At 42.7% G+C, this 14,516-nt stretch overlaps 1 protein-coding gene across 20 annotated transcripts in view; it reads left to right on the top strand.

The window, feature by feature from the left end:
- Positions 1-7,938, top strand: part of LOC119439997 (calcitonin gene-related peptide type 1 receptor-like) — a 400,718-nt gene extending 392,780 nt beyond the window's left edge. For 9 of the 20 annotated variants that reach the window (XM_049661299.1, XM_049661298.1, XM_049661289.1 and 6 more), the window contains 5 exons: positions 1,218-1,350; positions 1,922-1,963; positions 3,550-3,639; positions 5,549-5,612; positions 7,388-7,937. In XM_049661299.1, coding sequence (XP_049517256.1) covers positions 1,218-1,350; positions 1,922-1,963; positions 3,550-3,639; positions 5,549-5,612; positions 7,388-7,410 — 352 coding nt within the window. In that variant the 3' untranslated portion in view covers positions 7,411-7,937. Of the gene's footprint in view, positions 1-1,217; positions 1,351-1,921; positions 1,964-3,549; positions 3,640-5,548; positions 5,613-7,387 lie in introns of all 20 variants that reach the window. The other 11 variants (XM_049661292.1, XM_049661284.1, XM_049661288.1 and 8 more) reach the window with 4 other exon arrangements.
- The last annotated feature ends 6,578 nt before the right edge of the window (positions 7,939-14,516 follow it).

Raw genomic sequence — 14,516 nt, 5'->3', positions numbered from 1 at the left:
ATATCCAGAATGCATCTAGGTATCCACATCTCATGTAGATCTTGTTTGGGAAAAATTACTATTTAGGAACGTTTGAGAAAATTTTGAACGCCTTCTATTAAATTTTGCGGCCGGAACCAGGACATGATAAATTGTAAAGTATGTTCACACTTTTGAGGCATTTACTTCAAAAGCACTTTCCAGCTTCCACGCCTATTTACTTTGTCATGAAATACAGTGATTACTTATTGACACAAAGTTCGGTAAAGACTGTCTAAATTGATGGCGTCATGAACAGTTCGCACTAGGCAAAGGCGGCACGCCTACTTTGTACCCACACATGGCACCTTCCCCTCCCCTCCCCCGCCCCGCCACCATGGGTGAGGGGTGGTGAAGACCTGAAAGTAGCCTGCTGACAGTTATTCATCCTCTTGAGAAATGCGTTAAGAATAGGCGGAGAGCAGCCCAGCAATCAACAGCATATCGTGAAATTCCGCTGCAATTATGTCGTAGCTATAGACCTACAGATAATACAAAAAATTTAAGCCGTTGTAGCCACCCATATTTACCTTTTTTGTCGGTCTTGGATTAGCAGGCAAGCACTCAGAGCAAGGCTGATCTGCCTGGTAGCCCAGATCACTAATCCACTAATCTATCTCAATATTTTTCTTTCAGTCATTCAAAGTAGCACTGGTGCAATCACGAACGGTGATATTACAAGAGTAACATGCTCTTTAACATGCTTATAAGATGCTCGCGTTGTGTTTCTATGTGTCAAATGAAATCTCAAGTATGCGGAAAGACTTTCGATCGCCTATTATCAATAAGGACGCCATCGCTGAAAAAACAAGCAGCAGCTGTGTTCAGCGATGCACAGGCGAACAGCAAGACCTGAAAGTAGCCTTTCAGTTCTGCCCCCACATGCATATCGTCATCATTATTATTATTATTATTATTATTATTATTATTATTATTATTATTATTATTATTATTATTATTTAGGTCTCGCAAGTTTCTTAACCTCAGATGCTTGAATTTAACTCTTAACCTTGTATAACTTGCAATTCGCGTGAAAAAAAAAAACGGATGCTTGGTGGTGGACGAAGCCTTGGATAACAAAGTACCTTGTTGAAAAAACGCTCCAATTTGGTCCAAAGAGTCACATAACAACGCTACTAAAATAGTACGTTGCTTAGCAGTGCGCTTTCTGTTAAATTTCATTTTTCACTTTTTTGTAGGAAAGCTGTGCGGGCAACAGTAATCTTGCTTCCCCTGTTGGGCTTGCATTACGTCGTGACACCCTTCAGACCAGACAAGGGTTCTATATTCCTTGCTTACGAGATTATATCAGCACTGGTCACGTCCTTGCAGGTACGTTGCTCTTGGACTGTCTCCAAAGCATTGCGCCGAGTTAGTAGAATGCACGAAATTTTCCTTTTACGGCAAAACACGTATGTTAAGAGGCGTTGCACTCACTTTTATGTCGTTGATATTAAAGTTATTTACCATGCTGAAGCACTGTAGGGTAATGAGTTATTATGCCTCCTTCAAACGAGACAGAGGTCCCCGCGAACATGGAGATTTGAGAAGGCTACAGCCATCGTTTCAAGGGGATTTGTCTTTGCCAATAATGAAGGCAAGCACCCTTGCCCAACCTTTGGCGCCAGTGTCAGGATTCCCCTATTCGAACAATGTTAATCATTTTATGTGTGATGTTTGATTTGGATGTCGCCAAGTATGTCTGGTAAGTCCCTGTTTCGTAGCAAAAGTGCCGGCACTGAAAATCACATTGCATTATGTCTTTGCTTGTTCGATCTTTCTAAATTTAGGTACCACGTGCTTCTCGTGCATAAAAGTTTTTGTAGATATAGAAGTAAACCAAGCAAACCTACCTGCTAACTAGGAAGAGTTTCTGATTTGTTTTCTTCACTTTCACACTTAGGGACTCTGCGTTGCCCTTCTTTTCTGCTTCTTCAATGGAGAGGTTGGTGGAAATTCTTCATTTTCAGTAAACGAAGCGAAGAGGCTTTGATTCTTTTTGTTTTTCAGACTATAGCAATAATATGCAAGGAAAAAAATGTAAGATTTGTTTGAGGCCGACGTACACATCGTCTCAGCTTCCAAATCAACTTCTCACCCTCATGCTTCAGACCACGCATGATGACGATGTTATGTATTGTACACTGTTTTGTTGTGACGCGTTCTACCATTAACCCTACAAGATATTAAGGCCATGAAATTGAGATGTTCTTTGCAACGTTCTTTCTTCCAGCGCACAATGTCCTAGTCACAATTTATACCTTTCGCGGCATTTTTTGTGCGCCTAAAGAAACTACAGTTATTGGTGTGGCCGTTGGTATTCCTATTCCTCTACAAGTAATTTCAAAATAAAACATTGCCACTGTATAAAAAAAACATCTGTATTCCTGCAGCGAAGTTCAGGCGTTCCAAACTAAATTTCGGCCTTCCGGCGAGCATTCGCTTAGGAATACAAAGCAAAGAATATATGCTGCATGTATGATTATTGTGCCCACGCAATGTGGTCTTCAGCTGGTCTATATTGGGATCAAGTGACAGGAAATGCCAAGAAGAAATAAGAGCCTAGTCTAGTATTGAAAAAGAGATCGTCAAATGGAAGCAAACGATGTTCTACATCTACACTACACTAATTGTTGGAAGATGGCATTCAGGAAACGGTAGCAACGTGCCGAAAATTAAAGTAGATGGACCACAAACACGTATATTTAGCTTTATTCCTCTAGTCCTGTAGGTCATGTTCATTTAATCACAAATGCTTTTATATCTAGGATAATCTGAGGTTTCCTTTTCGAAAGGCGAGCGACACCTTTTGAAGTTACGAAAATACATAAATGTGTTTCGCGCAATATATTCCTTGCGGATGACCAATAAGTCATTTTTCTAATACCTAGCAGTCCTATGAGATCTTCGAATTCTAGAGCGCATCACATCTGCAAGTACTTATTATGTCTTGACCTATGAAAATCTCACAGGATAAGCGCACTGTTGCGACATCTCGCCCAAATTGTGGCCGCGTTGGGCCACTTCTTAAATCGTGCCATTAAACTTCCGTCAAAGTAATCCCTCGGTTCCTTGGATTGTGTTAGAATTGCCTGTTAGCGTAACTGGTAACATTCTATCAGCAAGGCCTAGTAGCTGTCACATTAAGCTTTTTTTTTTGTTTTGCAGAGCTTCCACAGTGCACAAAATAAAGTGGAGTTCTTAATGGTTCCGAACAGTCTATAAATTTTCTTATCAATGGATGTATCGTAGTTGAATTTTGTTGTTGTCTCTGCTGTAGTAGGCTTTAGCACTCAATGTGTGAGCATTTTATTGAACATGCTAATAAGGAACGCATCACAGTGATACACTCTACAAGTACGTTGTGTATGTCGATGTTTCTGTTCAATCGCTGAAGCATCTTGCGTTCTGAAGAGCTCTAGCAGAGTCCATAATAGGATGACAATACGATAGCATGAGAAATCACTTTATTAGTACACAGTAAATTTTTCCTGATTGTTACACACCTTGTTTTTTGCTTATTGCTAACAGGTTCTGGGCGTCCTTCGCAAGACCCTGTCACAGTCACCTTGGTTTTCGTACGAGGGCCGACGGATGTCTTATGCAAATACGAGTATAAGCGTAAGTCGGACAACGGAGTCCCAGCGTGATATGAGTTTCAGGCTTCAACTGAAAATGCATATTTGCCATTGTCCATTCTTTGTCCGTTTTGTATTGAGTTGTTTTCATTGAACAAAAAATGACGCATGGCAGTTATGCACGACGTCCTGCACTGTGCTTGAATACGGCATCGCATCGTTCACGTGTGCAGCATGTAGAGTAGCTTGGACAACTATTGAATGAACTGTTTCAAGTGTATCCCATAGTGCTTTGGTATAACAGAGTTTCGTTCCGTCATTATGATTATTTTAGCATTGGGGTGCAGTATATGAGCTTAAGTTCATTTGATAGCTTGTGCACTTCCATGTGGGCGTTTATTAGTCAAGAATTTGTGCTGCTTCTCACTGATTTAGTTTTGAGCCCTATGTTACTAGTACACCAGCATTTTAACACGAAAGTGTTTTATGCCGGGGTCCACCAAGACTTCACTGACGTATTTCCGTCACGGAAATACGTCAGTGAAGGGACGTATTATGTTCTATGACGTATTTCCGTCACGGAAATACGTCATAGAACATAATACAAAGAAAGAAACCAGAAGAAAAAGTTCCACAAACATGCAAAATTTGGAAATCGAACCCACGACCTCTCGGTCCGCGACGATAGATCGCCGAGCGTTTAACCCATTGCGCCACAAACGCATTTGCAGAGAGGTACACAGACGCGCCTTATATATCTAACACTCCTCCGTGTACCCGCGCTCTTGCTCGGGGCGGTGCCGCCGCCTACGAGCAGAAAAGAGAAGTACTGCATTATGACACTAACGCGCACCGACAGTGAACGCTTCGGTGGTCTCAGCACTACGACGCCTCGATGCCAGCATTCGAAGGGACGCTGGCATCAAGAAGCACTACCAACGCCACCTAGGTGGCGTTCACCGTACTCAGCACAGCGGAGCGTGGCCTCCGCAATTAACTCTGAAAATGTTTCTGAAGTTGATCGCGGAGGCTGCAATTACGACGCGCTGTACGCGCTGATTTGACTCGGTGACGATTCAGTTACGTGCTTTGTCTTGCGCGTTGTATTAGTGTGTCAGTTACGTGCTTCGTCTTTCGCGTTGTGCTAGCGTGTGCAGCGTAGTGCAGCTTCCATATGCACGACGGTTGCTCATGGTCATCGACGGTGGTAGTCGTGATGGAGGAGACGTGCCACCAGGCGTCAGCGTGGGTGCATCAACGCCTAAGGGCGCTTTAGCCACAAAACACCAATAGACATTATATATCAATGTGCAATAAACATTACACTACTTCTGTGAAGACACGTTTCACTTTCGTGTTCTATACCGATTCCTATATAAGAGGGATCAACCACATTTTTTTTCAAATATAACCTCATTGCAGCAAAATATGCGACACAGTTACGCTGTATAGCCTAGATGTTGGATAAATGTTCACTTTGATCTGTTCGATTACTTTCAGCAGTAACGAAGAATAATGTTGTGTCTGATTAATAAGCTCCTCCTTCATGCAACTAATAAAGGCTATTTTTAATTGAATGACATGACACAATCCTTAGCAAAATCCACATCATGCTCAACACCTTAGTAGCAAAAAATTGTTTCAAATGGAATTTGTTACATGGCTGTTTGAACACTTGCTAGTAAATACTAAAATCGCCCGGCAGCACGCCTTTGATACGACAGAAAACGTCATTGTGTTATATATACCACATGACAGTTTATAAATATTAAATAGACACGACGGTTTCCTACGCAAAGGTCTCATGGGAACCAGTTGTAAATGTTATGCAATCCACTATTTTGCTAATGCCGCTCAATATTTGCCTAACTTCAAGAATATTGCTTCGTTTTAACTGTGGTGTTATATAATAATAAAAACTTATTTTCATTACTATATGCTTCTTCTTGCAGCGCCGCTATCACAGCTTGCGCTCCAAACTTTCCTCGCCATCAGCACCAGGTCCTCCGCATTCATGTGAGGCGAATCTATTTTGCAACGCGTTGACTACACGGAGTCATTTTAGTTTATAGTAAAGAGCACTGCATTCAAAATAGTGCACTGTATGTTAAGCTCGTTTTTCTACAGTGGATTGGCAATAGAATTAGTTTAAGAGTTGGCATTTCAGAAGGTGGCATCGGACATTTTTTTACAATGTAATAACATTGGCAAGAGAATGAAATAAAGGTTTTCTTGCATACTTTTTTATTGTTGCACTATGAACTCCGGTGTTCTCTATTTAATACAGGTCGGCAGTGCCATTGACACGTTATAACATAGCGTAAGTATTTACGCTACAAGCCTCAGGTGTAGCAGCATGCCAGTTCCACAGATAATAAATTATTTTGCATAATAAAAGGACCATGAAAACTAACTATGAATTGAATATATACAGGAGTACCTGTAAATGATTGTCTTTTAAATAGGCAAAAACATGCATTCACTTTCACTACATGCTTATTACATTTATAGTATTCTCATACTTGGGGCTATACGGCATGCCCGCATTATATTGTAAAATTCTCGCAGAGTAACTTAGAAATAGCCATCTGCACCGGAAAGCGTCATCTTCAGGCTTAACGTGTATGCTCCAGGCATCATGATCATCGGAAAGGCACAGTTATTGTTAACCTGACATTTCAAACGCTAAATTCAAATATTTTTTCTGGTCCCTTCTGTATTCTCAATGCCATACGTTTATCATTATTTTAGAGCTTCATACTTTTCTACTTCTCTATAGCCTACCGAAAAATAAGAACTTAGCGTTTGTGAACCGGTTCATGCATTTACCTCTACGGCGCGCACCTTGCATGCTATATTGTTTTCTCTTTTCTGACAGAAGCTCAGAATGTGCATGGTGGTCTGAACATTTGTAGGTCATGTGTTGTAATGCACGCATGTTGTCATGTGTTGGTGTAAGTGCCCAGCACGGCAGAGGAATTTTGGAAGAGGAATTTTCCACCAAAAAAAAATAACAGATGGTTTCGCCGCCTGTTTTGCCGAGAAACGTGAAAAACCCGTAGCTGCATGGCGTTACATGTTCACATTGCATGATAGCCCCTTGTTAATTTATTTGCATGTGCAGGCAACCAATTCACAGTAGAAGGACAATTATTCTATGCTATTTGACAACTTTTACAATGATCGCTTTCACACTGAGTTTGCCTGGCCCTAGCAGTCCTCATCGCGAGCAGCCACTATTAATAGTGTGTGTGAAGAACAGACAGGATTTTCGCTGACACTATATCTTTAGAATACAAAAAAAAAAAACACGGCAATCGTCTTTCGACAATGCTACTACATCATTAGTCTGTGAGCCCTTTCGTAGTCGTATATGTCAAAATTTTTTATACTTAATGCAAATGGCGTGTAATCGTGGTAATATCACCTAGAGGCTGCTAGCATTGCTTCAGTGTCGGTCAGAACATACATTTTAACTTTTCTGAGGAAAAGTCACACTTCTGGAAGAGCAGATACGTGTTTATTATTTAATAGGTGAGTGGACTAGGCCAGAAACGAAGGCAACGAGAGACAATGATGTCGCCACCAAAATGATGCAAGCATAGGCGTACGCAGGCGTCCACAGCGCCGCTACACGACCTCGTGCCGCTTTGACCGTGCAATGTGGACCTGGGTACTTGTTCGAAAGATGGCACCTATGTATTCTGCGCATATAATAACCAAAAATTTTGATTGGTGCTTCTTTTTGTGCGTTGAGCAAAACTGTTACCAGTCAGTGATTTCCTTTGCAGTTTATGCCAAGGCACTCACCTGACGGCAGAAGTCCGTCGGCTTCGCCCAACCATCAGCAGACCATGCTGTAAGACGCCGAGTGTAGAAGACTCAAGGGTTTCGTGCTCCTTTAGTGTGTTTGGTCGAACTGCATCGCAGTGCTATGCACGCAGTCGCACAAGCCTGGTGACACATGCAATCATCTTCAAGGATGTCGGTTCTTGGAAGCAAAGACCCCGGTTGTCACGGTGGACGTTAGGATTAACACCACCGACCCTATGTCATCGCTGCTGCACAATGTTTGTTACTTCATCGCGGTGTTCTTTTCCCGCGAATACGTACTTTTGTCTGTACTTGTATTTAATGAGAATATCCCAGAAGCATTCCAATATTTTGTGAAAACTAGCTTTGAGCGCATGTCATCATTGCGCAGAAGCAACATTTGCGCTTTGAGGCTCCGGACAAACGGAGCGAGCTGCTCTGACCGCATCAGCGGCTCAAAGTTGCTTAAGTAAACATGGTTTGTGATTGACCATTACCAATTTTCCTGAAGTTCAGTATAATAAAATGCTAATAAAAGATTTACTGAGCTTTTGTGTTCTTTACTATAGTGTTGCAGGTCATGTGTTTTGTTATTATCTGAGATGAAACCATTATGCATATGGCTCTCGTCAATACGGTCGTCATTTTATTCCAATAAAATATACCTCAGGGATATGTAATCGTCATTCTGAACCTTATTCAGAACATACCAAGCTGCATGAATAAAGACACCAGAGTACTTTGTTATTGCCTTCGCGGAGCAGGTTCAAGTCTACTCATAACAGGCAAAGAGTACTTCCTTGACAAAGAAGGAATAATTACAATGAAATGAAGACGGTAAATAACTATAACAGAAGACGACGACGGCGTGTTTGTGTTAGAGCTCACGTACGCGCTTACGCGCATCACCTATAGCAGGTGCCCCAGGCCACGTTGATTTGCACTATATCCGCTGTTTGTTAGTATACTATGTACGATAACTGCCAATCATGCAACACAGCAGCCGGTTGCCAGCAACCGAAAAGTGGAGGGAAAGGAAAAGAGTTTCGCTTGAGAAGCTAAAATAACAATAGAAATGAGTACCCCCGTTCGAGAGTGCTTGTTTCCTCATCACTACCATAAGATTCATGACATTCTTTATTGCGGTGAAAACTAGCCTTAAGGCATAATGTTTGGCTTGTATTTTAGGTGTGCTATGAGGCTTGTGTTGTGTATGAATACAAGCAAAACGTATTGTCGGGCTAGTTGGTTCGTTATAGCGGAAAACGGCGCCAGAGGACACGAACAACTAGGATGATTACAAGGCGCAATAACGACTGAAGGCTGATTGCTTGAACGCGCCAAATAAATACTGGCTGTACCAAAATGAACCAAACATAAGCACAAGTACAAATAGAACGAAAAAAGCCGGCAGATCCCACGCCCTGTGGGTATCGATGTTATGCGAAGCAGTGTGCGGGGAGCCTACCAAGTTAACGAAACGACCATGAGAGCAAACAAGACGTAGGCGGCTTTTTTATGACCTACATGACATGCATGTACACGACATTCATGTCATAACCCATCATTTATGTTCGTCATACACTCTATGCCAATTCTGGTACATACCAAGTTAATGAAACGACTATGAGAGCACCAAGATGTAAGCGGCTGTTTCATGACGTACATGACATGCATGTCATGACCTATCATTTATGTTCGTCATACACACTTGTCATACTATGCCAGTTTTGGTACAGACCAAGTTAACGAAACGACCATTAGAGCACCAAGACGTAGGCGGCAAGATAGATAGATAGATAGATAGATAGATAGATAGATAGATAGATAGATAGATAGATAGCTATAGATAAATAGATACTCTCAAAGTGGCAAATGTCTGCCAAAAATGCTTGGCGGACATATGCATGTCAAGCATGTCATGATATGAATGTCATGACATGCTTGTCATGTAGGTCATGAAACAGCCGTTTACGTCTTGGTGCTCTCATGGTCGTTTTGTTAACTTGGTAGGTACCAAAATTGACATAGTATGAAAGGAGTGCATGACGAACATAGGTGACAGGCCATGACATGAATGTCGTGACATGCGTGTCATGTAGGCCATGACAATGACCCAGCTAAAACTATTGACACTCAAAAGCCACTGAAATGGGTTCGGACGTGTTTACTAAGTGAAGGAATCAGTAAAGGATGACGGTAGAAGTCATAGCCATGACCATGACTGAGCAAAAATGACAATTACTTAGTGAAAAAAAGATTAACGCAAAAAAACCCCGAAATGGTTTCGGACGCGGGAACTAAGTGAAGGAAACACTAAAGGATGATGGTAGAAGTGATAGTCATGAGCATGAGTCAGCAAAAATGAGAGTGACTCACCGAAGAAAGATTAACACTCAAAAGCCACTGAAATTTGTTTGGACGAGGTACTAAGTGAAGGGAACACTTCAATTGTAATTCGTACTTGTACCTTGTACTTGTATATTGGTAGTAGTCATAGTCATGACCATGACTGAGAAAAAATGAGAATGACTAAGCGAAAAAAAATTACTCCTTCAAGAACCACTGGAATGGGTTCGGACGTGTGCACTATGTGAAGGAAACGCTAAAGAATGGTGGTGGAAGTCATAATCATGGGCATGACAAAGCAAAAATGAGAATTAGCGAAAAAAAATATTAACACTCAAAAAACCCTGAAATGGGTTCGGACGTGGGTACTGAGTGAAGTAAGCACTAAAGGATGCTGGTAGAAGTCATATTTATGAGCATAACTCAGCAAAATAACAATGACTCAGCAAAAAAAAAAAGGTTAGCACTCAACCGCTGAAATGGGTTCGGACGTGGGTATTAAATGAATGAAACAATAAAGGATGGTGGTAGAAGTCATTGTCATGAGCATTACTGAGCAAAAATGACAATGACTCAGCGAAAAAAAATTAACCCTCAAAAACCACTGGAGTGGGTTTGGACGTGTGCACTAAGTGAAGGAAAGACTAAAGGATGGTGGTAGAAGTCATAATCGTGGACATGACTCAGCAAAAATCACAGGAAAGCCGTCAGATCCCGCGCCCTGTGGGAATCGATTTTATGCGAATCAGTGTGTGGGGAGCCTACCAAGTTAACAACCATGAGATCACCAAGACGTAGGTGGCTCTTTCATGACGTGCATGACACGCATCTCATGACATTCATGTCATGAGTACTGAAGAGTTCCTTTAGCTATGCCGAAGAGACCTTAAGGCGAAAGCCTTAGTCATGCTCATGACTATGACTTTGACTACCAGCCTTTAGCCTTTTCCCTCAGTACCACATCCGAACCCATTCCATTGGTTTTTGAGTGCTATTTTTTTTTCGCTGAGTCATTCTCATTTTTGCTGAGTCATTGTCATGAATATGACTTCAACCACAATCCATTATTGTTGCCTTCACTTAGCGCTGGACCCGCGGCCTACCCATGGTGACGGCTGGTAATGCATTGCGTGACGCGGGTAATTCAATGCAGATATATACAGTTCGTCTGGGTAGCGTGGCGTTGCAGTTCCCATTGTTCCTATCGGTACAACTTCGAACGTTATCTGTTGTGTTCTACGATACGTATGTCGTGCGCCGTTGTTCTATTGTGTGCGCAGATGTGTAGATAGTTCCATTGTGTAAGTTGGCTTTCCTGCGGTGCGTTTTCGGTGCTCATGGACGAATCAGTGAGACATAGAAACGTTCGCTTTAAAAAAGAGCGCTCGGGCTGCATTTGCGCTCAACCGCGCTGACAGATATGCGAAGCCATGGTCGCGCTAGAAAGGTGGAAGCACGGCAACATGCCCCCCTGAATTTCGTTAGCATTTTCTCTGTTGCATCAGGCATACACGCTCGCGCATACCCTGCTTCAGCCAAGCGGCAGTTCTGGTCGTCGAAACTACTTTGTAGCCGGTGAAGGCATGACTTCTTGAGTGCGCTGTGAAAACTTGAGCATATAATGTAGCACTCTAAAAGGCTTTAATAAAAGGAATCAAATCATAAAATTTGTTTGTTAGATCTTCACTGAAAGGCACAGCAAACCTGTCTGAATAAAGAATGCAGCCTTAGGTCAAGAAAACAATAAAAAGGCTTATTTACCGCAAGCTATCTATGGTGAGTTACAACTAAAGGTGCCAGACATTGTTGGAAAATTGAGTTATGCCAGAAGACTTAGGAAAATCTTCGCCGTCACATTCTACGTATACTACAAATAATCGGCAAATCTAAAAATATGCAACAGTTGCATAGGTATCAAACGCCCTTCCAACAGCTTGTTTAACACCTATAAAACATATTTCTCAAATAGGATAAATACATAATCCAATGCAGACACCATTTTTCTGTAAGAGGAAGTCACCATTCCACTCGACAAGTGTAGAACCAAGGTAGGCGGTAACCTATTCGAATATTGAACATACCGCTACACATGAGGACTTTAGCAAAGTTATCACCCCTTAACTGCCAATGCATTCCGTTACGTTATTCATAAGAACATTCTGTTGTATGAAGTAATGCTTATGGACAAAGCTGTAAGCTGCTTGGTCTTATTTCGGCAAGAAAGCGTACAACATCTTTACACTATTTAATTTGAAAAGAATCTTCCTCCGGCAATTCGGGTACCTGACGTTGTCGGTACATGGACAAAACATTTGGAGATCGCTTAAGCTTCGCCTTTAAAAGTGGAAGGCGATAGCATTCAAAGATCCCTGAATGCTTGTCAGGCTTCCCGGCAACTACAGCTTTCTCTTTTCTACACCTTCGCCTCTGCGCGCCGCTATATTTTTACGGTGCCGAGGAGGCGAGCGCCTTCTGGATGGTGTTTTTGCTAGTAATATACCCGGACGCGCCACTGTTCGTATGGTAGAAATACTGCAAAAGCGGATTGTGCTTGAGTTTCTTCGTAACAGAATTAGGTTTTCACATACATTCAAATTACAATCCGACGCTATCATGTCGGTAGGTTGCGGTTAATTTGTACTTTACGATTCCTCTGACGGATTTTACTTTGAGAAATTCAATTAGTTCACTAACGCCTCTGCGCCACGCGGAAGGCCTGCGTGGTCGGAATGGTTCGGGATGTTTTCTCAGCCACGGACGCCGGCGCGCCACGCCGACGCGGAATTTTCTGTGACACGGGGCCTTAATGCTGTCACGTTAAAATTTTTCAGCGAAGCTGTATACCTGTACCCGCGGCGGTCGCATTTCGATGGGGGCGAAATGCAAGAACACCCCTGTACCGCTCATTCAGTGCACGTTAAAGAACCGCAGGTGGCCAAAATTAACCCCACGATAGCGTGTCTCATAATCACAGCGTGGCTGTGGCACGTAAAACTACAGAAAAAAAATATATATATACACCTCTATCCCTCAATGCATTTGTCGTGTCCGCGGGCAAAAATGTGGGCCGATTCCGGAGGTAGTGCCACGGCCGCTGGATGTGCATGCCGGGCCGCCCCGAGGCGGAGGTGAAGCAGGCTTCAAACACTCCGCGCCCAATAATAATCATCAATCAATCATCAATCAATCAATCAATCATGTTTATTTAACGTGCCCAGGAACAACCCTAAGGTCTGAGTGCTGGCGCACGCATACATTACAAACCAAAAACAAGACACTCAGGGAAAAATCATTAAAAAATAAAAATTGTGAAAAGAAGAGAGTACCGACAACAAAGCGCAAACTAAATACAAAAGAAAAAGGAGGAAAAGGGCACTTCAATAATAATAATAATAATAATAATAATAATAATAAATAGTAATAAATGAAAGGAATAAATTAAAATTTTCATGGATTTCTCGTGTTTGTGCGTCAACAAGAAAAAAAGGTGAGCGGGGGCCGGTCACAGAGATCATGTAATACCGTGACGACCCCGGTGGAGATAAAGCAGGCTTCAAGCACTCCGTCCCTAATAGTAATCGTAATAAACAATAATAAATGTAATTAAATTAATCAAGATCCATTATTTCAAGTCGATGGATATACTGGAATTGTTTATGGAACAGCACATGGACTCACGAGCAATAGGAATTGCCATATAGACAAAGGACAACATGTATGTACAGCCATACACGCTTGATTCGCAAGAGACCAATGTCACCTGCATAGGGGATGTCTGTGCCGTACAAAGAAAAAAAAGTTGTCGCATATTCACCTCAAAGGCGAAGCATCAATTGCGATAGGAAATTTGTAGAGAGCTATACGGAGTAAAGATAGTAGCTTTATCAACTGTATAAACTTGGACATGCAGCAGCACTGGCAACACGCAGAACTGCTGTCGACGCCGTCGGGGTTTTGCCCGCGTTCGCACAAAATGCGTGCGGCGTTGGTGACTGTTGCCGGAGCCTCTGATATAAATCGGCACTTGGTGCCGCCGCTAAACGTCGCCTCCCTTCCCTCCCTCTCCCCCCCCCCCCACGGCCTTTCGCGTGTCGGAAGAAAGTGCGTTTGCTCTACATATATGGTGATTGTAAAGGAGGAAAGAGACGCCTACTTCTGCAGCCCTTAAGGGAGCACGGCGCAGAACGCGCGTTTGTTCTCCGCCGTGGGTTCACTCCCCGTGAAAGCGCGCGTCCCTCGCGCCCTTTCACTCGCACATACAGCGTTCGGCGCCGCCCGGCGACGGTATTCAATCTAGGGAGCCTACATGCAACGGCGTTGCATGTAGGCTCCCTAGTTTCATCCCTATTGACGTCATACGGAACCTCACGGCGACGGCGGACGCCGACGGCAGAATCGACGACGTGTCCATCTAATGCTATCGGCAATAAATCTGCTTTGGAGTGTCCATATAATTGCTATCGCAATAAAACGGAATTGTGATATCAACTGTGTATATATCTCCCGGCACACCCAAGTGTGATATCGAGAAGTTCAAAATCACGCACTTTTGCAAGGTTAGCCGTGATGACACTAGCCGTGTGATCATTATTCGAGACTTCAATGTGGACTCATTTCCAAACCAGACAAGAAATGGTTCACTCAGTTTGTGCTAGAAGAGTTTCGTTTGAAGTGTCGCACCAATCCAAGTCGCTACGGTGGCTAGATTGGTAGGTGTGCCGACCGGCGTAGTTCACTGTTTCTCCGCATCATGACAGC

The sequence above is a fragment of the Dermacentor silvarum genome, chromosome 2, assembly GCF_013339745.2.
Source record: "Dermacentor silvarum isolate Dsil-2018 chromosome 2, BIME_Dsil_1.4, whole genome shotgun sequence".
Classification (NCBI taxonomy): Eukaryota; Metazoa; Arthropoda; class Arachnida; order Ixodida; family Ixodidae; genus Dermacentor; species Dermacentor silvarum.
Note: the sequence above shows the minus strand (reverse complement) of the source record. Positions and strands in the feature narration are given on the sequence as shown.